The sequence below is a fragment of the Andrographis paniculata genome, unplaced genomic scaffold (assembly GCF_009805555.1).
Source record: "Andrographis paniculata isolate CXL003 unplaced genomic scaffold, ASM980555v1 Contig78END, whole genome shotgun sequence".
NCBI lineage: Eukaryota > Viridiplantae > Streptophyta > Magnoliopsida > Lamiales > Acanthaceae > Andrographis > Andrographis paniculata.
The window spans coordinates 4,428,435-4,456,420 of NW_026137615.1; the positions used below are offsets into that span (position 1 = coordinate 4,428,435).

The 27,986-nt window shown below is 29.5% G+C and overlaps 3 protein-coding genes, 1 long non-coding RNA gene and 1 other non-coding gene across 10 annotated transcripts; 1 reads left to right on the forward strand and 4 right to left on the reverse strand.

The window, feature by feature from the left end:
• Window positions 1–25: 25 nt before the first annotated feature.
• On the forward strand, window positions 26–2,821 carry LOC127239719 (probable glycosyltransferase At5g20260). Its single transcript, XM_051257997.1, has 4 exons — window positions 26–255; window positions 346–495; window positions 965–1,972; window positions 2,709–2,821. The coding sequence occupies exons 1-4, from the start codon at window positions 26–28 to the stop codon at window positions 2,806–2,808; spliced, it is 1,488 nt and encodes a 495-aa protein (XP_051113954.1). The 3' UTR covers window positions 2,809–2,821.
• Window positions 2,822–4,167: 1,346 nt separating this feature from the next.
• Window positions 4,168–4,286, reverse strand: LOC127240021 (U5 spliceosomal RNA). Its single transcript, XR_007836286.1, has one exon. It is a non-coding gene; the product is annotated as a U5 spliceosomal RNA (small nuclear RNA).
• Window positions 4,287–8,146: 3,860 nt separating this feature from the next.
• LOC127239836 (AP2-like ethylene-responsive transcription factor TOE3) lies at window positions 8,147–11,594 on the reverse strand. Of its 5 annotated transcripts, XR_007836243.1 has the most exons (12): window positions 11,461–11,594; window positions 10,772–11,340; window positions 10,322–10,347; window positions 10,192–10,222; window positions 10,021–10,108; window positions 9,786–9,931; window positions 9,650–9,694; window positions 9,453–9,556; window positions 9,277–9,362; window positions 8,758–9,172; window positions 8,594–8,675; window positions 8,149–8,498 (listed from the first exon to the last, which is right to left on the reverse strand). XR_007836243.1 is itself a non-coding variant. In XM_051258178.1 (10 exons), exons 2-10 carry the CDS (start codon window positions 11,239–11,241, stop codon window positions 8,975–8,977), a joined length of 1,194 nt encoding a protein of 397 aa, XP_051114135.1. In that variant the 5' UTR covers window positions 11,242–11,340; window positions 11,461–11,594; the 3' UTR covers window positions 8,147–8,974. The 5 variants fall into 5 exon arrangements, 1 of the variants encoding a protein (XP_051114135.1); XR_007836245.1 differs by having other exon boundaries at window positions 8,147–8,498; window positions 8,594–9,172; window positions 10,772–11,152; window positions 11,461–11,588; XR_007836244.1 differs by having other exon boundaries at window positions 8,148–8,492; window positions 8,594–9,172.
• A 4,981-nt stretch (window positions 11,595–16,575) lies between these two features.
• Window positions 16,576–20,130, reverse strand: LOC127239924 (zinc finger CCCH domain-containing protein 11). Its single transcript, XM_051258308.1, has 8 exons — window positions 19,824–20,130; window positions 19,638–19,722; window positions 19,393–19,533; window positions 19,187–19,278; window positions 18,091–18,279; window positions 17,802–17,932; window positions 17,626–17,722; window positions 16,576–17,105 (listed from the first exon to the last, which is right to left on the reverse strand). Exons 1-8 carry the CDS (start codon window positions 19,992–19,994, stop codon window positions 16,917–16,919), a joined length of 1,095 nt encoding a protein of 364 aa, XP_051114265.1. The 5' UTR covers window positions 19,995–20,130; the 3' UTR covers window positions 16,576–16,916.
• A 3,946-nt stretch (window positions 20,131–24,076) lies between these two features.
• LOC127239850 (uncharacterized) lies at window positions 24,077–25,896 on the reverse strand. Of its 2 annotated transcripts, none has more exons than XR_007836253.1 (3): window positions 25,728–25,896; window positions 24,941–25,552; window positions 24,077–24,640 (listed from the first exon to the last, which is right to left on the reverse strand). It is a non-coding gene; the product is annotated as an uncharacterized LOC127239850 (long non-coding RNA). The 2 variants fall into 2 exon arrangements; XR_007836252.1 differs by having other exon boundaries at window positions 24,077–24,273; window positions 24,565–24,640; window positions 24,941–25,896.
• Window positions 25,897–27,986: the final 2,090 nt, after the last annotated feature.

Genomic DNA, 27,986 nt, shown 5'->3' on the forward strand with positions numbered 1-27,986 from the left:
CCTCCTCCGCCATAATCAATGGCGAATGCGTTTTCAGATGCAGGCAACGCTAAATACCTGTGCGGAGATCGAACTCATGGCTAGAAGTACGAAGACGATCTACAGCGCCACTTCCACTTTGATCGCCAATTCGTTGTTATACTCTTCGCTTTTTCTCATCGTTCTTTTCTCTCTAATCAGCATAAATTCTCGAATTCGCTCCTCGCCTCTGTCTCCGTCTTCGTCTTCTCCTCACACTGACAAACAGGTACCTACGTACATTGCTTGCGCATCTGTATCTGTATTTAATTTCCGATATGAATTGACTGATTGTGTGATATTCGATTAGGTGAGAAGAATTTTCAGGAATGAAAAATTGGAGAGGCTGGAAATAGGTTTGGCTCGAGCTCGAGCCGACATACTTGCAGCCGGACGTAAACGCCGCTATGTGTCCTACGAGAACGACACTTTCATTCCAAGAGGTTCCATTTACAGAAATCCCTACGCCTTTCATCAGTTAAGAAAATTGTATTCTTTATTGCGTTTTACGGTATTCAATTTATTTCATTATTCATTCATGTCAACATTACCTTACTATATACAAATTTATTTTGCTTTAGAGATAAAATATCTACATGTTTCCATGCAAACTCAAACCTACTGCTTACATTCGAATATGATCAACGTATGAAATTTTCTGTGTTCAATTGATAGTTGATTTTGCTTGCAAATTGCAGGAATTTTGCACATGCTAATTTACATTGCTTTGGTGAATTTGTATTAGTCACTTGAAGTTTGATAATAAATATGAGATACAACATTTTAGCTATTATAGTTTCTATTATCTCACTTGAAGTGGAATCAAAATTTAGGAAATCACAAATAATGTATTTAATTATATCATGTTACAGTAATAAGCAAATAACAATCTTCCATTGATGTACATGAACTAAACCTGTAAATGGAAATTATTGGATTGATTCAGGAGCTACAGAGAAATGGAGAATAAGCTAAGAATATGGGTGTACAAAGAAGGCGAGCCTCCAATTTTCCACAGCGGTCCTATGAAAGACATCTACTCCATCGAAGGTCACCTTCTGGAGCACCTCCACAACCGCCGGAACCCTCTCGCCGCCGCCGCGCCGGAAGAGGCCACCGCCTTCTACCTCCCCATCGGCTTCACCAACATCATTCACTACCTCTACACCCCGCGCGTGCACTACAACCGCCGCCTCCTCCAGAACGTCGTCGAGGACTACGTATCCCTCCTCGCCGAAAAGTACCCATACTGGAACCGCACGGGCGGCGCCGACCACTTCTTCGTCGGCTGCCACGACTGGGCTCCCGACGCCTCCGCCGCCAATCCCGACCTCTTCCGCAACCTCATCCGCGTCCTCTGCAATGCCAACGCCTCCGAAAGCTTCCGGCCTGAGAGAGACGTCTCGCTGCCGGAAATCAACGTTCCAGATGACGCCCTCGGCCCGCCGGACGTCACCTCCACGGCGGCGCGCAACCGGAGCATTCTCGCATTCTTCGCCGGCGGGCGGCACGGGTACGTGCGGGAGAAGCTTCTAGATTATTGGAAGGGCCGGGACCCGGAGGTCCAGGTGCACGAGTATTTACCGGGGGGCGTGAACTACTTTGAAGAGATGGCACGTGCGAAGTACTGCCTGTGTCCGAGCGGGTGGGAGGTGGCGAGCCCCCGGCTGGTGGAGTCGATGCACGTGGGGTGCGTGCCGGTGGTGGTTTCCGATGGGTACGTGCTGCCGTTCAGCGACGTCCTGGACTGGGGGAGGTTCTCGGTGCACGTGCCGGTGGGGAGAATAGCGGAGATAAAGAAGATTCTAGAAGGTATAAAGGAGGAGGAGTATTTGGAGCTGCAGAGAGGGGTGGCGGCGGCGAAGCGCCACTTCCTGCTGCACCGCCCGGCGAGGCCGTACGATTTGTTGCACATGGTTTTGCATTCGGTGTGGCTCCGACGCATAAACATCAGGTTAGATTGAGATTATATTGGGTTTTAGATTTATAGATATTTTTTTGATTATTTGTAATTGTTAATATAAATAAAGGAAGACGATTTTTTTATTTTTATTCTTTATTCTATTGGTGTGTTTTATTTACATATTGTATTTTGATTTGGATTTTTTTTGAGTTTTTTTATTGTTTTTGGAATGGGAATGGTGGTGATATTGGTTTGTATGTAAAACTAGAGTTTGAAATTTATTTATATTTTTAGAAGAGATATTGAATATATATATATGGCAGAGTGAATAAATTTATTTTGATTTAATATTTTATAATTATATTTTAATTAATGATGTTAAAAGCCAACTACTCTTTCATAAATAAATATTTATAAAATATGTGATATCTTATTAAATTATCTATGGTTTAATTTGGCCGAACGCACCCATAACGAGTTCTCGCTTACTTGATATGAATTGGTGTTATTTTTCTAATAAAAAATAGGATATATTTCACTTTGGTACTTGTGTTATTTGAAATTTGCCTAATACACTTTATGTTTATTTTATTGCATAATTTACATTTATGATATAACCCCAATACACGCGTTATTTATGCCTGTGTCATAGAAATAAGCTCTCAAAGTTCTTATGAAATAACATAAATGCCCTTCGTTGTATCTGAATATTTTTTCAATAAATATAATTTTTTTTTTTTTGTCGATCATATGCCCTAACTCAAGCATTGTTTCTTTCCTGTCGAAGCCCTCTTCACCGAAAGCAATTGATATTCGCAAGGGAGGGATTCAAAAATAACCTCAACAAATTCGTTGCACAGGTAAAAATTTATAGTTTCTTAAATTAGTGTTATTGTTTCTAAGTAATTTGATTTCATGTAAGAATTTTCATTGGGTTAAAACCCTCGATCATGGATATAAACTGGGCATTCATTGAAAGTTAATTTCATTTAATTAATAAAAGAATTATTTATGATTTATCATAAAAGAGATATTAATGAGTTTAAATGCAAATGGTATAACGGTTACTTCACCAACTAAATCAACTCTGTTAGTAATTGTGGGGAGTCTGCAATATCTTTGTAATAGAGGAGATTTTGATATGATTTTTTTTAATACAGAAGATTTCATGAAAATTTATTAAAATACAGATATGATATACACAATTTACTCTAAAAAAAATATAACAGTAAAATTGAAGTTTCCTAAAATTTTGAAAAGATTAGTAGATATTTTATTTGAGTATAAAATTTATTTTCTAAGGGTGTGTTTGTTTGGGGGTTTGGATTGGAATTTGAATAGTAAAAATTTTGAATTTGAATAGTTGTATGATGTGATATAAATAGGGTTTGATGTGATGTTTTGAATGTAAAATTGATTTTTAGTATAATATAAAAAATGAAAAATAGTTGTTTGATTTGATATTTTTGGGGGAAAAAATTTGGATGAATAGTGGAAATCCTCCAAAATCCTTCAAACAAACACACCCTAAAAGTATCATACTCTTTCTATTTTGCTATTTTCCAACTCAAATTTATTTATTTTTAGTGAAAGTACTCCCTCAGTCGATACTGTCCACTATATTGTAATTAGTAGATAATTAAAAATATATTAGTAAAAATAATTATCCTATAATATAAATAATTATAAATTAAAATTAAAATAACAAATTAGTTTAATTAAAATTAAAAAAAAATTAAAAAATTTTAATAAAAATATATTCATATACTTTACATATTACAAATAATATAATTATAAAATAAATAAATTTAAAGGTATTTTTTTATTTTTCATCTAAGAAAAGTACATATGACTTGGGAAAAAGTATAAAAAAAAATATATATTTTTAATAAAAAAATTCAAATAAATTTACTATTGATAAAAAAGTGTACATAGTAAGATTTTTCTAAAAAGAAAAATATATATTAAAAATATTTTAGCTTACGCAAATTTAAATTAAGAACTGATTTCAAATCACAATTATACACACACCTTCATTCGGTTTTATCTTTATACAACTACAAACACAAATTTTCTGATAACATAACACATTTGACTTAAAATCAAAACACAAAAGAGCAAGAAGATATGATACGCACTAAAATGAAAGTGTTCATAGGAAATATGAAAAGATCATGTGCCAGGGAAATCACACCTTGCTAAAAAGACCAACAGTGGCATAAACTTATAACTTAAAATTGATGGGGAGTTCCAAATAAAGGAATACCCCTCCAAAAAGTAGCGTATGCCACTTAATTGCAGCAGACACACGGTATTCTTTAGTAAAAGGCGAAAGAATAGTTCGCTATGTGCCTACTGCGCGGCTGCGTGAATTTGAAGAAAGGCTGTGAGTCTCTATTTATAGCGCTGGATGGTGTCTCGTTGCAGTGTACATCCGATGTGGGATAAAAAAACAAAGTATAGGTGTGTATTAATTGAGTAAAGAATCAGTGGGCTAAAATTAATGGGCTATTGAGAGACATATTGGTTCGTTTATTTGGGCCTTATAACCTGGCCCGCTAATATGTCTTAACAAATTTTCACTGCCGATTTTCTTTACTTAAACTTTTGTGTTCAATTTTTAACTTTCCAATTAGAGCATTTATTATAGTCATTACCTCTAGCCTAGATAAAATCCACGTCATAATCATTTCAATATTCAAATTACTTTTTTTATCACCCTTTGTTGTTAATTACCTGTAATTCATTATCTTTACTATTTTATAATATCTACAATAATTTATTTATTTCTATATATTTTTATTACGTAGTATTATAATAAAAATAATTTATTTATTTATACATAGTCCTATATTTCTATTGTATAATAATATTTTTATATAATATTATATTTTAATTTTTAAATATTAATCTATGTAAATTTTAATAATTTGAAGCATATAATTCACTATTTTAAAATTTGAATATGAAAAATCAGAGACCAAAAAAAATAATTTTAAAATAAGATAGATAAAACGTTATAATTGGTTAATGAGTTTTAAATATATTTATAGATAATTTTTATTGAATTTAAAATTTGAAATTTTAAGATTAAAAAAAAAAGAAAAGATAATACTTGATTAATTTTTATTATTTTTGTTGAAGGTAACCGGTTCTTGACAAAGGTAATAAATTTAGATTAATTGTATTTCTTATTAAAGGTAACGAGTATTATTATAGTAAAAACCGGAAAGATAATCACAAAGGCAATGAAAGAGGTGACTGTAACGGATGTTCTTAATCCTATTAAAAGAATTTCATTAAAGATACATATATATATATTACAAAATATGGCATTAAATAATTATTTCTCTTAAAAAAATACCCAGTAAAATATAAAATAAACTAAACCATGTGTATGTGTTTGTAAAATTAATATTTTATCGAAATAATTTTTAATATATATTTTATTATTTTTTATAAAATAAATTATTTATATTAAATACTCTATCTGTCCCAATACAATAGTTTGTTTACCATTTTTATTTGTCTCAAAACAATAGTCTCATTTTCATAAATAACCATATCACCATAAATTTATTCTTACTTTTTCATTATTATTACATAATTGCCATTACTTTTTACACTAATATACTCACAAGGGCAAAAAAATATTTTATACTTACTTTTCACCAACTACCAATATAATATCAATATTCATTAAATCTCGTGCTCAATACAACAAGACTATACTTTTGGGACGGAGGAAGTATTATTTTTTATACCTAATATACAAAAAGTACTTAAATTAAAATACTAAACAATTAATCCCTCAAAATATATTTCAGTCTCCTTATGTAATGTTTCGATGATAGGACAAAAATAAGAAGAGGGGTTTTTTTTCATTATTATTATTTCGTTGTCATAATCAATTTTTATTTATTTAACACTATTTGTTTTAAAAATTATTATATTAAATACATTTATTTTTACAAAATCAAATCAAAAATTACTTTTTTTTAAAAAAAAAACTTTCAAAATTAATTTTTTTTTTTTATATCTAAAACAGCGTCCACATCTTAGCTTAACATAGTAGCATGTAGCATAGGATAGCATATATTTATTTATACGTATTAAGCAATGAGAGAGCAGTAACAAGGAGTGTTGTCAAATCAATTGGATTTATAATTCTTGAGTGGACTTTGGAAGAAACAGCCAAAACTGATCCATCAGAAAGTGTTGTCCTTTCTGATTGGATCATAACTGTACAGCTGACAGGCTCTTACTCTCAGAATATAATAATAATAATAATACTATTATTTATTAATTAATTAATTTATGGTACTTAGTAAGTGCATAGACCTGCCTCTGCTTATGACTTGTCATGTAGCCTTACAACAATAAAAGGCCATCCATCCATACACGGATATCCTCACAATAAATGTATCAGTTATGGTATAACTCACAAACCTGTATCACTGCTTTTAGGTTAAATTATTAATACCACCCAACGCCACCTTTTAGGTCTAAATAATTAAATAAACATATGTATACATTTATATGTTATTTAAGATTTTTTTATATATTTTTCATACAAAATATTATATCATACATATTAAATTTAAATTAAATTTTTTTAAACCAAATAAAAAAAAAAATACACCATTAAGTAAGTACTCCCTCTTTTCTATATTTTGGTCATTACTACAATAGATACAAAAGTTTTAGAAGAATTATAATTAATAGTAAATAATTTAAAATATATTAATAAAATAAATAAAATACAATACAATTAATGTTAAAATAATTAATTAAGCTATTTAAGACTTAAAATTTTAAAATTAAAAATAATTAAAATGTGTAATTTTTATATAGAAAAAATAACATGAAATATGATAAGCATATAAATGACAACATGAGATGTGATATGAAAAGAATAAAATTTATTGAATATATACTCACTCGGTCCAATAATAAAGTATATATTTTTATTTTTTTATATTACTTTTAAAATATTAAATCACTTTATTTATTTCATTAATTTCAACTTCAATCCAACTCAAAATCCCATATGCAATAAAAATGTAAAGTACTCCTTAATTGTTTCCTATATCAATTGCCTGTAGTAAGCCATTCAAATCTCTATTCTTATTTTTATTTTTATTATTATAACGTGAGAAATTACGGCCGCTACTCGAAAAATGATAAATTTTTTTATCGAACCTAACAGACTCCAAATTAGGCCCAACAATGTATATATAATTAAAAAAAATTAAAATATGCATTTAAATCATTTAAACATTATTTTTTTAATAAATAAAATTTTATATCATATAATTTAAAAGTATATATATTTATTTATAATTAATATAAATTAATTTTTTTTAAATAGAAAAATTTAAATATAGATACAAACATATATATTTATTAATATAAAATTTCTAATTTAATGTTTTAACAAATACTATCAAATATTCGCTAATTGGTTCGAATTTGTTTGTGAATATAATGAATTAAAATTTATATTTCATTTATTTTAGCAAACAAGTTTTTACGAATTAATCGGACGTGAACCGTACATTTTTTTATCCAGCTCTATAATTACCGAATAAAGGGTGAATCAAGAGGATCTACACACATATACATAGGAGTACACAAAATATAAAAAATAAAAAATAAAAAAATCTTGTGGCGAGGCGCATGCAGAAACAATGGTGTCAAATTTCAAAAGTGTGTGTCAGTGACTCCTATTCACACTGAGATACAGTTATACGCCTATTAATTAGATATCATCATATAATAGGGTAACGTGGTAAAGGCCAGGTAAAAAAAAAAAAAAAAGCATAAAAAGGCATGCGTGATGTGGACAGGTGTCAGGGCAACTTAGAGTAGGAGGAATTTACCAACAGTAGTAAATGATCATTTAGCTATTATTATTGTTTTTCTTTATGATTTGAGGTAGTATGATACTTGGAACTCATAATTTGATGGTTAAGTATTTCATATTGAAATTTGTTGAAGTATTTTACATTGAAATTCATGTTGAGATTATATTATCTTTCAATAATCCTGTTTTATTAGGGCAAAACTATTCTACTTAACAACGATTAATTTTAAATTAAAATATTTATTTTATTTTAATTTTTAAATATGATATAAAGACATAATGTCCCTATTGGGTATGAATCCCGGTTGAATTATTTTTTACCAAAGTTCATCCCATAATACAAGGTCATATTCCTTATGTTCATTTTTTGTATTTCAGTCTGTTTCACTTATTTCTTTATTTTTTAGAATAAAATTATATACAAAATAATTAATTTTTACTAATTACATTCCTTTTAAATGATAGTATCTACAGTAATTATACATCTCCTAAACTTTAGTATCTATAGTTAAAAAGAAAAGAAAATAAATAAATAAATTAGTAGCTAGGATAGAGAGAGTTTTATTCAAACATTATTTATTCTGAAGAAGGTTATGGCAGTAGCTGTAAGTGTACCTGCAGTGCAGTCCTGGAGTGGGCTTGGTAAGGTTGACATGGATGGTTGGATGGATGTGTGAGCGGTCCAAAGGCTTTTTTACATCTTTTCTGCTCCTTCGTGTTATGACATCAGAGGACAAAAACATAAGCAAACAGTAGAGTACTAGGATTAGGATACTTCATTTAACCTTTTCCCTTCCCTTACTTACAGTGTAGAGAGAGAGGAGACCAATAATGGAGTAGTAGTCCCCACAACTCCTTTGCAACCTTCTCCTGTACGATCAGCACCTCCTGCACCAGGTAATAAGAATTGTTGCATTTAGTGGATCATGATTCATTGCCCAACAAAAAACATCACTTACTCATTACATACCTGATGATGGATAAGAATTGGATATATATCTAATTTATGTAAAACAAAAGCATCTGTTGTTGTAGTAACAAAGTTTTATAGCATTTAAAAGAAAGAGTAGTCTTTGAATTGAATAGTGAAAAACAGAATATTATGGGGAATATTTGTAATAATGTGTTGTCTGTCTCTCTTTAAAACTTTTGATTTATCAAGTCTCTGATTCTGCCGATGATCCTGATCACGTCCGGTGATAGTGAGATGTGTTTTGGCAATAATCGTCGGCTAAGGAAGGAGTGAAACTTGAGTTAGTTGCGAATCCTGATGATGCTGCAGTGGCTACGAGAGGGTAAGGACTGTTCACTTGGACATGGTATTGGGGAATCCATGTCCAATTTGCTGACGAATTTATTCCTTTCTCCGTCGTTGCCGCAGTTCCCTGGACATGAGTGAACTTTTCTTAAATAGGATGAATAAACAATCGAATCGAATGAAAATGTACTATTTAAACTAAAACTCGAATCAATTGTTTTTCACACAAACCTTCATGTCATTGTTCTCAATTGGAGCGTCAGGCCGAGGAGGGGGAGCTATGCACAAGTTCAGATCAAGATCATGGTGCTCGGCGGCTAGAGATGTCGAAAACAGAACCAAATAAGTCAGACAACAATTCTAGAAGCAAAAGGAAATCAGAGTAGACATGTTTTATATTTATTTACCTCCAGTGATCGCTTCAGAGCTTAGCTCCTCTCCATATGTGCTCGGCTCGAAATTGGTAACTGCTTCCCTTCCATTGCACTTGATTGCTGCCTTATCATATGCCCTATAAACAAAATCAAGAGAAAATATTACGAGCGTCGTATGGGAATCAAAAGCTTTATTCGATAAACAAAGAAAGAATGTTAACAGGCTTGACCTTGCAGCTTCTATCTCACTGTCAAACAATCCAAGATAGATATACCTGCAATGAGATTGCAATTGCTAACATGAAGATGAACTGGTTCAGAAAAACATGTAATGAATTATCTCGACAGATGTAATGTTAATCTTACTTCTTGCCAAGAAACTGTCCCATTCGAGCCTCCCATCGACCACATTTGTGCAATGTTACTCCCCTGTATTTAGAACTTCCCCTTGAGAACCCCGTGCTCTGGCGACGTAGTATGTGTACAAATTCCTCCTTGGTCAGATTCTTCATCTACGAGGCAAAGAAAAAGAAACAGCTCTGCTTAGCTCTGAAGAAATACAAATAAAAAGTTTCAATTGAATCACACCAGCATAGCCAACCTGCTTAAGATCATCTTCGTAATCACTGACGTTAAAATTAATATCAGCATCCAGTCCACGGAATTTAATTGCGGCGCGATCATATGCCCTAGAGTTAGATTCATGTTTTTTGTCATCACAACTTGCTCAATCTCAGAGGTAGTGTCAACTTTGCAATAGAAACAATCTTACCGAGCTGCAGCATGTGCGGTGTCAAATCCTCCTACAATAAATTTCCATTTGACAATGAGTTTCTCAAATATCAGCACATAACATAGAACATCAATGAACAAACGGGGGACTTATCACTTAGGCATCTTACCTAAATAGACTTGTTTGCCACAGTCCCTGTACAAATCACAAGGGAAGGATTAGCTCAATCAAAGTTACTACTCACATTAACAACACAATCAAGATGAACACATTGAGTGAAGATCAACTTAAATTGACAATCAGTATCAGATGTATAAATGTTGAATCCAATTTCTTCGCTGTTTTTTTTATATGTGGATTCGTCGATGTATAGTCACAAAATTGGTGCGCACTAATCTTCACCCTGAATGGCATATACTAGATTGGCACCACTGAGTGCTAGCATTTTCCTACTCCTAATTAAAGAAGATCCGATACTTGGTGCTCGAATCATAAGCAATTTGTGTTCATCACAATAAAAAAATTGAAGCGGCTAAACTTGTCAATACAGTCCTCGCTAACAAGCTAATGAAACGACTGGGAATCAGTTCAAACTTTATTTATACTGTTTACAACGTACCATATGTGAGATTCCCAACGTCCAGTGCGGCGATAAAATGTGACGCCGCGATACTGAGAACTGCGAGACCTCGGTCCCCTCCTACTCTTCTGCACATGCTGCCGCTTAAGTTGCTGCTGCTGCTGAGCAATAATCCTTTGCTCATGGTTATTTCCAGAGAGATCCATCGATTGATTCATCTGCCCTTCGCTAGTAGCCGGAAAAAACTCCTTCATCACGTAACCGCAGCTCGATTTGTCACTCTCTCCAAACTCACCACTGCTCTTCCATATATCAAAACCGACCAATTGACTCGAACTAGAGTTCTCGTCGCCGGCGGCGCTAGAAGTCTCCACATTAACCACCGAGGAATTAGAGCTGCCGGAGTATTCCATTTGATCGCTGGAGAGTGCGATGTGGTTATCCGACGCCGATTCAGTTCGATCGGAAGTCGGTGCAGAAGGATCAATAGTCAAATCGAGGTTCAACATCACAGAATCCAAACTACACTCAATTTCACCTACATATGCATCCACCTAAAGCCACAATGCATGCGAAAAGCAAAAATTCGCGAAGAAAGAAAGGAATACCTGCACAGGAAATCATATATCGCTCTTTTAATCCATAGAACCATTCAGATACACATTTAAAAATCTACCAGCGAATCCTAATACATCAAACAAAAAATCATTTAGCAAAGAATTCGGTACCTTCGCTATCACCTGGTTTTAGAGTCTCTCCCAAGCCTCCTCCACTGAGGTTGAAGAAAAGGCGAAAAAGTGAAGAAATGCAAATGAATGAAAGCCTACTATTTATTTAAGACGCAGCAGCAGCAGAGAGAAATATAGCGAGCTAGTAAAGGAGGAGTTTTCGAGAATGACTATATATTATTTATTATTCATTTTAAATAATAATAATAATAATACCTCCGATGAAACCAGGAGGAAAGGAGAATGGAGCGATGATTTTACGAGATCCTGGATCTTTTAAGCACCAATTTTATGACCATTGAGATAGCAAGATCAACGGTTTGGATCAATCGGGTGTTTGAAGTCCAGGAGCAGTGAGTAATATAACCAAGTTTTAGTTGAGGTGGGGGCCGAGAGGGAGGCCGTTCATCACGTGACGCGTGTAAAAAATCAAAACAGTGACATGCACGGGCAGTGCCAGCGCGTTGGTTTCTCTCTCTGCTGAATAAAAAACAAATTAACCAACGAGGAATAACGTGAAACAAACTTTTCTGTTTTTTATAATCGAGTCCTCTCACATTAGCCTTTTTGCGAAAATGCCCCCCTCAGTTTTGGAATATTTTCGAAATTTTCGATGTTCACTTATTTTTTTTATGCCATTATTATTTCATTTCAAAAATATTTAAATAATATAAAAATGCAATGACATTAAAAAAATAACTGCTGAATAGGATATAGTATATTTAAATTTTTTGGTAAATTAAGATAAATAACTAACTTATTTAATTAAAATTAAAATAATTATATATAAAAATTAAAATATACAATCTTTAAAAAATAAGGTAAAAGATGTAAGAACGACAAAAAAATATTTAGATATAGAAAGGAAACTCTTTTTCATTTAAAGGTGTGTTTGTTTGGAGGATAGGGAAGGATTTACACTATTAATATAAAATTTTTTTCTAAAAACATAAAATTAAACATTTATTTTTTATTTTTATATTATATTAAAAATCAATTTTACATTCAAAACATAACATCAATATTTATTTATATCACATCATACTACTATTTCAATTAAAATTTCTTACTATAGCAACAATCTTTTTACTTTAATATAAATATATATATTAATGTATATAACAAATTTATCATTGTTATAGTATAACAATTTTACACACAAATTATTATAGTAAATTATTTTTATTTAAAACTTTATTATTCAAAATTCCAAATTCAACTTGCAAAATCCACAAACAAACACATGCAGAAAGAGTGACCATTGTGGGTCGTAATTTATATTGGAATACTAAAATTTGTTGGTTTTGTATTTTGGAGTGTTTTAAATGACTTTGGAAATAATAGAAGTTTTAATATAAAATAAATTATCGACTCATATTTGTAATTAACAAATAAAAATAAAAAATAAAAAAAATTAACATTGTGTGATATTTTTGTATGATCATAAACATGCTTATATAAATTATACGTAGAAATGAAATTCCCTAATTCTTACATTGTTTTTTTTTTTTTTACTTTAACATTTTCAATAAAAATATATACACTACTTCTCTTGCTAAAATTATGTAGATTTGATTGAATACAAAACTAAAAAATAACAATATTTTAATATTAAAATAAGATAGTTAAAAATAAGTTAATAGTATTATAAGGAAATTATTAAAGAATTAATAATAAATAATCGGTAAGTAAAAAAATAATAATATATATTTTTTAATAACATAAGAACTCGCAGTTTCTACTATTCGAATGTACTTTAAGTGGACTCCCTATTGAACCTAATAATAACCTGCATACCAAGTCCAACAAACCAAGTCCACTAAATCATCCATTGTGAAACAATATATAAATTATTCATAAATTTAGTAGACGGCAAAAAACAATAGTTACGTAATTCTAGCGGGCGAAAAAAATAATTATTTTTTTAAAAAAAGAATACTATTCATTGCTGCATAATCTTCACTTGAAAATTTGATTATTGTTGTTTTTTTAAAGAAATAGTTATCGAATATAATATTTTATATTTTACATAAAATTATATAATTAAAAAAATAATAAATGAAGAGAATATACCCTCATTTTACAGTAGTAAAAAACACAAAAAAGGAGGAATGGGTCCAACTATGCTTTAAAGAAGAATGCAATAAATTAATAACAATAGCGATAAAGAGCTGTCAAATTAATCCTAAGTGAATGACAACGTTGGACATAAATTCGGTATAAATAACAGGAAAAGTGATAATTTGTATGTGCATATATTATTACTTCCAATAGCCGCTGTAATTATGTTACTATTTTTTATTGTTCGTTAAATTTATATTCAATTTTATTTTAATAAATAAATTATTCACTTACAGATTTATTATTTATATAATAAATTTAATAATTAATTTGTTCAATAGTCCATATTTAATTAATATTGTCGCTACAGCTCATCATTTTTCTTTTTCAAAACTTTTAGAATGGGTTTTGTTTATATATATAATTTATTTATTTTTTTTGTATTTTTTTATAAATAAGAATTAAATGTAATATATTTTATAAGAATTGTTATACTCTTGTCAATAAATATATAATAAAAAGATAAAAGAAAAATGAACTCTATAAAATTGAAAATTGAGAGCACTGTTTGGATTTCCCCACACACATCACAAGATTTCATAGGACACAAATTTCTTCAACTAAATATATATATATATATATATATTTTAGTTTTAAATATATCCAACCTACAAACACATAGGGCTAACATGTAACTACATAATTCGATGCACAAGCATTTATTATAATCTAATAATTTTAAATATATAGTCCCATAAATAATTCAAAAACTTATTTCTAAAATTATATTATTAAATTACTTTTTATAAAAGGAAATAGGGAGCATAGTTATGAGGAGGACTGGAAGAGAGGTTCATAAGTCTAATTAATTGATATTTGATTATTATTTTGTCCCCACAAATGAATAATAATAATAATAATAATAATAATAATAATAATAATAATAATTAGAAGGGGGAATGGGGATTTTAAGGAGCAAGCAGCCAACCTAAGAAAATAATAATAAAAAAATCTTCGATATGTTTCTTTCGCAGTTGGAACTCAAGTTAGTAGCACTATATTTTTATTTATTTTTTTTAACATAGACTCTTTTTCTTTCTTTTTTTTTAGATGAAGGTTTTGTTATTTCTATTATTATTTCATACATATTTTTTTTTAAAAAAAAAATTTAATACATTACATAATTTCATTAATTCTATATTTTTTATACGATTTCATATACCTAATTTTCAATCATCTTACACGACAAACACACTCGAAATAATCCGAACGTCTATCTTTAATAAATATATATTTATATAAACTATATTTACGTATATAATATTTACTTATATTATAAAATAATATTCAAAGTATAATATTTTAAAATTATTTTTATCAAGTTCTTTATACAATTTTATTTTTTACTTATTTTGACTTTTTTTTTTATTGAAAAAAATTATATCAAATGTGTTATATATATTTTTTAAAATCAAATTAAATATATATACCTTTCCACACAATATCATATTAAATATTTTATTCTTTTTACTATTTTAATTTTTTTAAAACTTTAAAATTTTGTAAATCAACGGAACCCAAACCTCCATCAATCTCTCACAGGTTGTGCCCAACTCCAGGCAATATCTACAGTACCAACCCTAAGACTACCACTATACAATAAGCTAATGGGATCTCACATCGCCGTGCAATTTCAGGCTTAATATTAATATTAATATTGTTATTGTTATTATTAATCATACCTCTAAATATCTACATTTTACTACGGGTCCCAGCAATTTACCACCTTTCTTTTAATGCAATTTTAATTTTTTGTTTTAATAGATTAGATAATTAAATAATTGAGTCAACCTTCTTTTTATTTTTATACTTTAATTACAATAATTTCGATATGAAAATAATTTTAAAATATAATAATAATAATAATAATAATAATAATAATAATAATAATAATATATTTAAATTATTTTAGACTCCTCCTTGATGGGCTTCACTACTCCCTACCTCATCCAACTTTCATGGCCCATGAAAGGCATCCAAGTGAACTTTCTTCCTAAAACTTACTTTTATTTTGATTTTATTTTCAGTATATTGTTTAGGTTAATATTTGAAAGACCACAAAACAATTCAACTTAGGGGAAATATTCTTTTGAAATCCAATTTTAATTTAATCCCCCCACACACAATTATCTCAATTAACAGGTTTGCTCTGTTTTAATTTAAATTTTAATATTACATTAATATAATAGTCATAGAAATATTAGGGCTCCGTTCAACCCGTCTTTAGAATTATTATTATTATTATTATGTATAATATAAATAATTATATCAAAAATATAAAATATATTATTTTAAATTAAATATTTTGACTTTTTTTTAAGGGAGTATTTGAATTTGTTTGATTATTATTTTTTAAGAATGGAATTGAAAAACAGTGTTGGATGAACAAAACCTAACACCATTTACCGTACCCCAAAATCTTTGCATTTTTAAAATTTATATTATTATAAAGTTTTAATACAAGTTATAAAATTATTATAAATAAAAAATAAAAGCAACATTATAGTAAATAATTATCAAAATTATACTACAAAAAAAAAAACAATACAAAAACACGGCCACAGATATAATACTTAAAAACATTCCAAAGAAAGATAAGGGTCATAGAATAGAATGAACACAATAACTATCTAACGAGATTGTCATTATTGGTAACTCTCTTTTATCTTTCCACATACAATTTTACTAATCTACAAAACATATAATAAATACATGTAAAAATAAAATGAACAAAAGATTATCAAAGCCTAATTTACATTAACAATTTTAGAAATTTTAATACTAATCAAACTGACTTACACATTCCTTGGTATTACTTATTTTTTTCTTAATTATCACAACTTTTCAAAATTCCAAAACTACAATCTAAACAATGCCGATATAACTTCCAGAAAATTGATGAAATTTACAACTTAAAATCAGCCCAAGCCACAAAATATTTTTAATCTAAAACACTTTGAAATAACTAAAAATACAAACAGTGCTCACAAAATATTAAGTTAAACATCATCTTCAAGTCACCTCATCAAAATCCAATAAATATTTGAAACTCAGCAGGCATATCAAAACAGGAAGTAACAATGACCTGGAATATCACAAGCATATATAATTCATGGGTAGGAAAGAAGATAACAACGCCAGCTCGGAATAATTGAAACAGACACAGCTGATGATCATGCGTAGGAAAGAAGATAAAAAACCTTGAAGATTCTTACCAAATTTGGCATGACAAAGAGCTCCTCGGTGTTAGCATTATTGGGGCTATGGAAAACTCCATATTATGGCATCCTCCAAATTCAATACCCCAATGCATAATGTTCCGCCAGGACTGTAAATCAGCTGTGTTCATTGATTGTTAAGGCTGTTTTTGAAAGGCTAGCTTCGAGCTCATCTAACTCATCCAGGTCAAGATCATCATCAATGTCATCTTCATCGTCGTAATCATCCTGGTCAGCTTTACTTTCTGTATCCTGCTTGGCGTGCATAGAAGAACTTGGGCCGTCCACAGGTGCATCTTTGTTGGCCTGCATGGATTCGTCGGCCAAGTGTGTGCTCAGAAAATGAATCGGAATTCAGTAACAAAAATGAAGTTGACTATAGTTAGGGTAAGTCAGATATATATCAGATACCATACAATTCAAAAATATTTATGTCCTTGATTATTGAGTTTGGTCATGAGATTGATAACAATTAAACCACCAAAGGCAGTATTCAGTGTAACGACAGTATGTCTGGAATGCTTAATGCTATATATATGTATGTTTGTGTGTGTGGATATAATGATAATCGCGTGAGTATTTTACATATCATCTGAACAATGGATCAGCTATATATTTTTCCTATTTGTCATCACCAATATTCTCATTCAACCTAGTACTGAAGTGGTCTATCCTCAAGTCTATGAAAATTTAACAGATAATAAAAGTAACAATTATAAAAAGATGTCAATTCTTACTAAAAACCAAGACATCTCATAAATTAGATAAATTCATTGAATTTCTGATCATAAAAGATTAAACATAGGAGCATGTTGAAAAAATTCACCTTTTGAGCCTCGTCTGGTTCTTCTCTTTGGTATTTATCATAAGCTTCAGCATCATCAACAAACAAGCTAGCATCCATGAGGAACAGTTCACGACCACTGGGTGCCAAAGAGGAAACTATATAAGTAAATACTTCACTAACTATACAGGAATTTAAGTGTTTTCAAGAAGACTAGCCTCATCCTGTCATTTTTAGCTCTCTCTGCTCTCTGCGTAGCTAGGCCTGCTTCTCTCTCCTCCACCTTTTTCTTCTTCCATTCCATGAATAACTCCGGGGTCATAGGAGTCGTAGTAGCTACCTTAGCACGCTGAAAAGAAAATAAAAGCATTAGTAAGAAAACTATGTCTGGGATGAGTGAAATTGTTAAATGCCAAGGAACTGACAGGACTACAATAAAGATTCTATAAAATTTAGTTAATGGATCAAACGTACTGACAGAAAAAAAAAAAAAAAAAAAGGTATCACCTGGTTTTCTATTTCCTCCTCTATGGGTATCTTGTCTCTCTCTTCCTCTAGAAGAGCTTTCATCTGAGATTTTAGGACGTATCCAGGAGGAAGAGCATGTCTATACATACAATCTTTACCACCATTTGGACAGACCCAAAACCAACCATATTGCTTCTTCTCCACTGCCTCCAGAAAGAATTTACAAACCTGTAACAAACATGAGACCATTGATAAATTATTAATCGTGATGTTTCAAATGACAACCCTACAGGAACTTAAATATGTGTCCATTCATCTCAGCATGAATGCATGACAAAGGGGAATTAAGAAAAATACGAAATGGAATGAAGAAGTGGTGTACATCTTCTACTATAGATTCATCCAGATCAACTGATTGATTATTGTTGCATCCTATGGAAATCATTAATTTGATCTTTACATACATAAATGTTTTAGGTTGCTGAATGGACTTTTGGCATACTGAACTATGTTCACTAACACACTAATTCCAGGTCTTAATGTAATCACTAAAAAAATCATTCATTTAAGGTCTCCCTTTTCGTATCCTCATTCTTTACAAAACCTTAAATTCTGTCAACCAGATATTGCTTGCTATATTTGAACTAAAATATGCACTAAAGGAAATCACATTTATAACAATCTAGTGCTTCAACTGGTCACTAAAACAAGTGTTCTCTGCTCAAGAAGTTTAAAAATTTTCTAGATCCCCTAATATACATGTTCAAGAAGATGACATGAATGCTTATCAGCAGGAAATCCTATTGACGGCCTAGCAATATAGAAAAAACAACCAATTCCAAAGCTTGGTAGCCAATAGCCATCTTCTCCCATCACCAAGAAAAAAAATACATATTATTCTGGAACACCACTTAAAATACACAGGATTTTCTCAAACATTAGAAATGACAAAAAAAGAAAAAGGAACATCTGGCGAACTCTTCAATGAGTGGAAACTATCTAAAAGGGTGTCCTATGTTTGCACAGAATTACCATGCATCATCATTGAAATCTCCCATAAAAATATTACGTAGCATATTCTAGAAGTAGTGATGTTTCACCACTAGGAAGAAGTTGAGAACAAAAGGGTGCTTACAATATCTGTAGGTTTATTCTTGTTATATTCCTTACTCTTGGACTCGACAACCTTCTCCAACGTCTCTTGATCCCAATCCTCCATGGATTCCTCTTTTTCATTTTAACACAATCCCAAAATTAAATAAAAACGATAAATCAACTAGACACTTCAACAAAAACACCAGAAAAATCACTTCACAGTAAGCTAAACTTTTTTATATTAACCTTGATCGCGCTTATCACTAAAGAGATCTATCTTCTCTCCTTTTCTCTGCACATTCAAGTCATGAGAGAATTTGCATTTAAAGCCTTTTGCACATTGCCCCACCTTAAAGTGCTCACACACAATTGACTTAGGATCGACCCCTGAAAAACAATACTGCATCACTCAAACATGATGAAGGCTCAAAATCCTCCTAACATATTTACTTCTCCCTAAACCACAATCGGAAATAAGTTAAGAAAGCTACCAGGGGGGACTTTGGGCTGTTTCACGGCAACTTTAAACAATTCGTTCAGCTCCTTCTCTCTAGCCTTCTCCTCCTCCTTTTTCTTCTGCTCTTCGAACAACAATCCAATCATCAAAAACAGAAATAATTGCGCAGCAATCACTAAACACCCCCGCATAAGAACAACAATAAAATTAGGCGTTTTACCTGAGCGTTAATCTTGGTGGCGTCAGGCTTCGGCTGCACTGACTGCTTTAGATTCTGCACGTACTTCTGAACATTCTTCGACTTGTTTTTATTCTTCAATCCGAACGTCTTGTCCTCAACAACCTTCTGTTTCTTCGCCAAATCTGCCTTCGACTGCTGCTTCGGAGGCATCTTCCACTTCGATTCAATAAAATCGATAGATGACCGGAATCCAATTGAGAGTAGACGGCGGAGACGATGTGTGGCCGGAAGTCGGGGGAGAAAGTTGAGTTCGTCTGGCTTCTGAGGTTGAGAGGCACTTTGGACTTTGGAGTGGCGAGAGAGGCCCGAAAATGCTTACCAAGGATTTCAAAAACTGGTCCCCAATAGGCCCAATACACCACCCTTGCAGCCCAATTCAAAAGATCTTACCGGACCGGTCCGGATTCGGATCCGAATCCGGATCTTTGTTGATTTGGGCTGAATACTACTACATGGGCTAAATAGGCGTTTAATTTTATTTTTCATTACAAACTCAATATAAGCATTTCAATATTACAAAGTCAAGTTTTAAATTATAAATTAATTATTTAGGGCTAAGGAAGTTTGTAACATTTGATACGACATAATGGATAACTTCGATTTTATTTCAAATATTTTCTTAGGAATCCGTATTATTTTTAATAAATATATTTCATTCTACGTTACAGTTTTTATTTATATATACCTCTTATATTAGATCATTTTTTTATTTTTTTAAAAACATATTTTTAATTTTATATTTTTTGAATTTTTTTAATTAAATTAATTAATTATCTTAATTTTAGTCATTAGTATTAAATTATATTATAATTAATTTTAATAATATATTCTTAATTATTTATTGATCGTAGTCTTTCTAATTAATTTTAAAATTCATTGAGACATCTATGTACACTCGATTCTTTTTAAATTGTTTTATATTTTGTCACTATGCAACTATTACAATAAAATAATAATAAAAAATATTATTATCTTTAATAAGATATCATATTAACTTATCATATTAAAAAAATTACAAATTAAACACATTCTTACTATTGCAAGTGGCTTTGTGTTTGTCTTTATAGCTTCTTTTAAAAAAAATAAAAATATATTAATCTCAAGTCTTTTTCTTTTGTAATTTTAAATAAAGTTATAAAATTATTACAAATAAAAAGTAAAGATATGATGACTTTAAAAAAAATAAAAATTATCTAAATTATATTATTTGAATGCAATATAATATGTATCTTCTCAATTAATCCATTTTATTTCCTTTTCTTTCACCACAGTAATTTAATTCGATTAGTTTGAATTCTTAGTGATTTTTAATTATAACAATGGTTTGTATAAGTAACACAATAAGCAATTAAGACTAGATGTGGGGAAAAATAAATGTTAAAAAAAAAAAATAATAGTCGAGAATATGTATATATATATTTATGTACAAATATAAAAATTGCAAATTAGTCCATATGCAGTTAAATGTAGAAAAGAAAAATTCCATACCAAACTTATTATGAGTGTCTCAAACAAAATTGACAAAATTAGGTCATACTCTCTCATTATTTGTGCATTTCCAATATATTTAGACTAATTTTTTTTAAAAAAAATAGTCAAACTTATTTAATGTTCAATTTACCTTCATAATTTTGAAAGTTTTAATATTGTTATTTATCAATAATATATATATTTTTTATTTCATAAAATATTGATTAGCTATTTTAAATCCAAACCAAACAAACCCTGATTTTTCAACAAAAGCAATAAATTCATTGATTTGTAGTTCAAATTAATACTTTTATTATTTAGTCTACATGGTTTTTATCAAAAAAAATATAATGTACATTAAAATATTATTTAAATAAAAAAAATTAAATTCAAATATATTTTTCTTTGAACGAATGGAGCATTTTATTATGATATATTGAGTTTAATGTAAAAATTGATTGTTCATAAATATTGACAATATATAAAATATATACTTATTAATAACACATATAAGGTATTAATAGATCATACAAAATATATAATAATATAATATAAATACGACAAATATATTGATAGTACGAATTTTAATTCCGTGAATAATGCCAAAATAAAAACCTTTGTCCTGCCCCCTTTCTTTTCCACCTCACACACATACAACAATGGTGGCTTTTTGGCGATAGAAGGCAACGGCGATGGAAACGGTAGCAGTCGATGAGAAAATCGTATTTTCCACCATATGCGATTTTTAAGAGCAAATTGTCGACATCACTTAAAAAATATTTAATTAGCTATAATATTTTTAACTACGAAATATATTTGTAGTTAAAATATATCATTCAACTATAAAATTTAATCATCATAAAAAATAATTATATACGATGCTTTATAATTTCGTAGTCATTTTTAACTTAATGGTAATAAACTAAAAAAAAACTCGTAATTAAACCTCTTTTTAAAAAATAATTTTAATCTTTTAATTTTTTTAAAAATATATGTTATTAATTTAATGAATTTTCATAAATAAATTGAAATATAATAAATGTATAGAAAAATTTATTAATAATTTTAATCTGAATATTTCTATTTTATACAAAGTAAATTACTCGTCCCGTTCTAAGGGTCTTATTTATTTATTTTTATATTGATGTTTGAATATTAATTATTATATCAAAACGTAGTACAAGAAAAAATTACCAAAATACTTCTATTAATGTCTTATAATATCAATAAAAAAGATATTTGTACAAAATTTTATAATATATAAAGTATTAAACAATATTTATTGGATAAAATTTTATATTTAGCATAGTGAAATTTTTTCTCTCATTTATATTAATTTATTCAAATTCATATAATTTCACACAAGATTTTAAGAGGAATTAATTTAATTATTGTAAGAAAAATTATTTATTTTCAAATTTTAATAGGAATTTAAGGAGGAATATAATTATCACAATTGTTATTTTATCCCTCACCAATTTTTTTTTTTTAAAATAATGGTACAATTTTCTAATTTAATAATTAACATAATAAATGTTTTCCTTTAAACATCCATATTAATTTTTTATTTGCTACATTATATTAATAACCTATTATATATACAAATCACATCTAATATTTGCCTACAATACATCGAATAGTTATCATTTATTTATTATATTTAAAACTTTTCAAATCTCTAAAATAATTCAAAACTTAAATAAAGACATCCCAATGCCTGAAAATGGACACTAATAATGCCATATTGTGTTTGTTTGGAGGTTTGAATTTTGAGTTGAGATTTGAATAGTAAAAATTTTGAATTTGAATAATTGTATGATGTGATATAAATAGGTGTTGATGTGATATTTTGAATGTAAAATTGATTTTCAGTATAATATAAAAAATAAAAAATAAGTGTTTGATTTGATTTTTTTTAAAAAAATATTGAATGAATAGTGTAAATCCAATCCAATCCCAAACAAACACCTAATGTTTGCTAAACATTAGATACACAATCATCAAAGGAATCAAAAATTGGATAAAGCCATATCCAAAATTCATTATTTAAGTCACGTGATGCACGTGCGTTAAAATGCGGCGATAACCGAATGCGCTAAGCAGTAAACCCTAACGAGTAAAACGGCGAGAGTGCGAGTGAATGTTAGCTCATCCGATCAGAGCAATGGGGGTAGAGAAGGAGGTCCTGAGAGCCGGCACCGGTTCGAAGCCTGCTATAGGTCAAAACGTCACAGTCCACCGCACTGGTTTCAGAAAGAATGGCGATTTTGCGCAAAAATTCTGGAGGTAGGTTGTTTTGTGTTTGGGTGGTTTTTCTCCGCGTCATCGTCATGAGTTGAAGTAGTATTGATTTTGTGTGGTGAAATGTCGGTTTGGATTTGAATTTGTTGAAATGTCTTGATTATATTGTAAGTTTTCAATCATGAATTTTTCATCTGTTTTGGAATGTCATATTGTAGTTTGAATCATGGTTTGGTTTGTTCATTGTTTGATTCATATACTTGCTGTGATGTTGATGGTGCTCACATAAAGACATTACTATTGCTCTTAAGTATGTAATCCGAGGCTTCAATCTATGGTTGTATAACACATCTAAATCAACAAAATAAACTAGTATTATCAAAAAAATGACATTTTGTAACAGCTAAACTGACCGTAACAATAAATCCGTCACAAAAATAATATTAAAATGATTTACTTTGGATTTGAAATCGAAAGATTTTTGCGGATCCCCTCGTAACCTAATAAGTTTTACCTACAAATTAAACACTTAAAAATAAATTAGTATAAAATATAGAAACAAAATTAATGTATGTAAGTCTCGGGACGTAAAAATAAATCTATATGCATAGTGCTAAAAATAAATTAAATGCATAAATGTAAATGGAAAGCGACGTGTTGGCCCGCCACGTTCAAATTTATTGTTTCGGAAAGTTGTTTGCGCCTTTCGTGTAGAAATCTGAGAAATGAGACTAGTGAGCGCAAACAATCAGCATCAACAAAAACCTTCTACATAACGATTTATTTAAAAATAATTAAAACTAGTCAACTTTGTATCGGATCGAACAACAATTGAATTATCTATCGGTTGTCCCTATATATAACAATCGATTAACAAAATCATTCTATCAACATTCTACTGTATCCCGTTCGATTTGATTCAATTCATCCAAATGCCATTCATAGATCGATAACACTATTTATAGAAACAAATTGAACAAGACAACACAATCGAATTATCGAATCATACCGAACTTGGGCGGGCGGCAAGAATCAGCTTCCTCCCTCTATTTAGCAGCAGAATCTAATGAACCACCTCTGACATGCTGAAAAAGTGCATAGATCAATCGAACATCATCGTCTCTACACAATTGACTAACCATAAGAACCCTAAATAGGAAAGCTTTAACAATCGAATTTGTTATAATCAAGAATGATGTGAAGAGTGACTAGACTAATTGAGATTAAGATGTAACAAGAAGCAATTAATTAGCATGTGAAAGACAAAATTGGAATCAACCAATCAAGATCAATGATAAATTCATAAACAGACTGTAATCAATCATCAAGAATTAAATCATAAATTAAAGAAACCCTAGAAGGAAAAGGGAAAGGGGGAACGGAACCTTGTGCAGAAGAGAAGAGACTCAGGGAAGCCATGGATATAGAACCTTCCGATCCTTCACCCCCTCAAAAATCAAATTTCATCTTGAACACAAGCAAGCAGGACGGATGAGAATGTTGACATGGCCAAAAGCTTTCTCCGAAGACACCAAGATTGAAATAGTCTTGCCGGTGGATGAGTTTCATTTCTTGCAATTGCAATTGTATGCATACATGTATGTGTGACTATGATATCTTTATATACATATTGTAACCATTGGAAAAAAGACACACTATTAATTAATTAATTGTTTTTTTTATAATTTACCATATTTACAAATTATTAAATATTTTCAGTTATTTATTTTTTTAAAACTTACCATATTTTCAAATTATTAAATATTTTCAGTTTTTTATTTTTATTTTACATGTTACTCTTGTTTTTTTATTAATTTTAATGAATTGAAAATTTTTCAACAAAGCAATAAATTTTTAGACTACATGGTTTTTACTAAAAAAAAAAATATTATTTTTGGTATAAAATATAATGATCAATCAGTATTGTTCTATCAGTTTTATTGCAAATGATACTTATGTTGGAGATGTTCTTAGTTTGTTAAGACAAACCTGTCGACCTATATTGAACACAATCACCATTAATTACAACATAAATAAATTCTTCAAGAAGATTATGTAAATAATTAATAATAAGAATAATAATTGGGGGTTTTGTAATTGTAGATCGTGCCCTATTATGCGTAATGAAGCTGTCCTTTCTGTAAAAGTTTTTAAAAATAATAATAATCTTACATTTGCAAATCTTGGTGTGGGCTTTCCAATAAGACTGGACAGCGTATTTCCTGGAGCATTTATCGCACTTCCATTTCTTCTCGCCATGTAATGTTTCTTGATTTCTGCAGATGAATCTGTTCGTCGCCATTAGAGACTTTGGAGAGAGAGCTATCACTTGTGCATCTCTGAGACTGCAAAATTAATTATATATCAATCAGAAACAATAATTGAATCGATTTAATTAGGGTTAATTTCTGCAATTTGGGGGCTTGCCTAGGAGATTCCTTTTCCTCTTCGACACGACGGTTGATTTGGATTTGGGATTAAGGTTTTCTGAATAGCTGCTGAAATTGGAGATTGGAATTGGGATTAATTGGAATTGGGATCTTGGATTAAACCATTCATCATCTTCTTCGATTGGTTTCGATTTCTTGGATGAAAATGGAGTTATTATAAGAAGAGGAGACCAATACACTACCCTTACAGCCCAATTCAAAAGATCCGACCGGACGGGATCCGGATCCGGATCTTGTTGATTTGGGCTGAATACTTCTACATGGGTTTAACTTTAACTGTAATAATATGCACAAATTCAAATTAATATCGAATTCCAACTATTTCCAGCTCTTCAAAATAAATTACATCAAATCTATATCTATCACCAAAAGTATCATATAAAATATTTTAATTTATTATTATTTTTTTTAAAAAAAAACCTCTATCTAAATAACCCATGGGATGACGGAAAATGAACTTGTTTACTTTTTATTAGAATTTTAATACATCGTATATTTTATATACATATATATATATAGTAAAAAATAATAGGAAAAATAGTAAAAATATTATAGTTTACTTGTGAGGTTTTAGTTTTGGATTTTGATTTTGAATAGTAAAATTTTGAATTGAAATAGTTGTTTGTTGTGATATAAATATGTGTTGATGTGCTGTTTTGAATGTAAAATTAGATTATAGTGCAATAAAATAAATAAAAATTAGGTGTTTGATTTGATATTTTTTAAGGAAAAAAAAAGTTGGAATAGTAAAATCAGATAGTAAACGCATCCATATATTTTTTTACTTAAAAAAAGAAAAATATGCCTATTTTTCTATTACAAACAAAAAAATATAATGAATCCATTTTTTATGACATAGTGAATAAAAATGTTAATAATTTTAGATACAATATGAAATTATTTTATAATTTGCGATTAAATAATATTTTATGAAAAAAAAAACAAATATATTGTCTTGAAGTCGCCATGCTTGAACCAAAGGACTTTGTGATTACTTTTTCCACCACATATATGTAATAATCATTGGATGTACGAATTTGGATGAAAATATGTTTGATGTTTTAATAGAAATTTATTACTAGAATAATATAAAAAATTGATATTACATGAAATATGTTTTAAACCAAAACAAATATATATATATATATATACTTTATTTAATTATTATAAAAACTTTAAATCATTGATCGTGCAAAATATGTGGTTTCCAAACGGTTTGTCAGACAAATATTTTATTATTTTAGTAAATTTTCCAATTAATAAAATAAAGACAGATTAATTCATAATTAGGGCATTACACTTCTGGCTGCATTTTAATTTATCTATATTATAGAATTAAGTAAAAGCGCTATTATGCTGTCTTATAGTATACAATTAATTTTATTCTCTGAGGTTAGTTGAATGTTGTTATAAAAATACATATAATTAATGTGTGTATGTGTGAAAAAGGGGAGTCAAATTAGGGACGTGTTCATTTTTTTTATATATATATAATTGTGTTTTTTATATTTCATCCGACCATTGTCTATCTATCCGTTTATTTTTCTACGAAGTTTTAGAAATATTAGTATTATATTGAGGTGTGGTACGAATAAAATAGAAAATACTAAAATAACCTTTTTACTATTTTGTGACATAAAAGTAATGACATTTGTGTAATATATTTTAAGTTATAAGAATAATTTTAATGTTAGCCGAAAGAACAATTACTAAAAAAAAAAAAAGAAATAGATTCTTTGTTACGAGACATACCAAAATAGAAAAATAGATAGATTGTTAATGGACGGGGATATTAAATATATTTATTTGTTTTTTGCACGTAGTTTTAGAAATATTAGTATTATATTGGGATACAGTAGGAATAAAGTTGAAATGACTAAAATAACCTTATTAATATATGTGATATAAATATAATGACATTTGTGTAATATATTCTAAATTGTAAGGGTATTTGTATGTTAGGTAGATAGTACAGTTACTA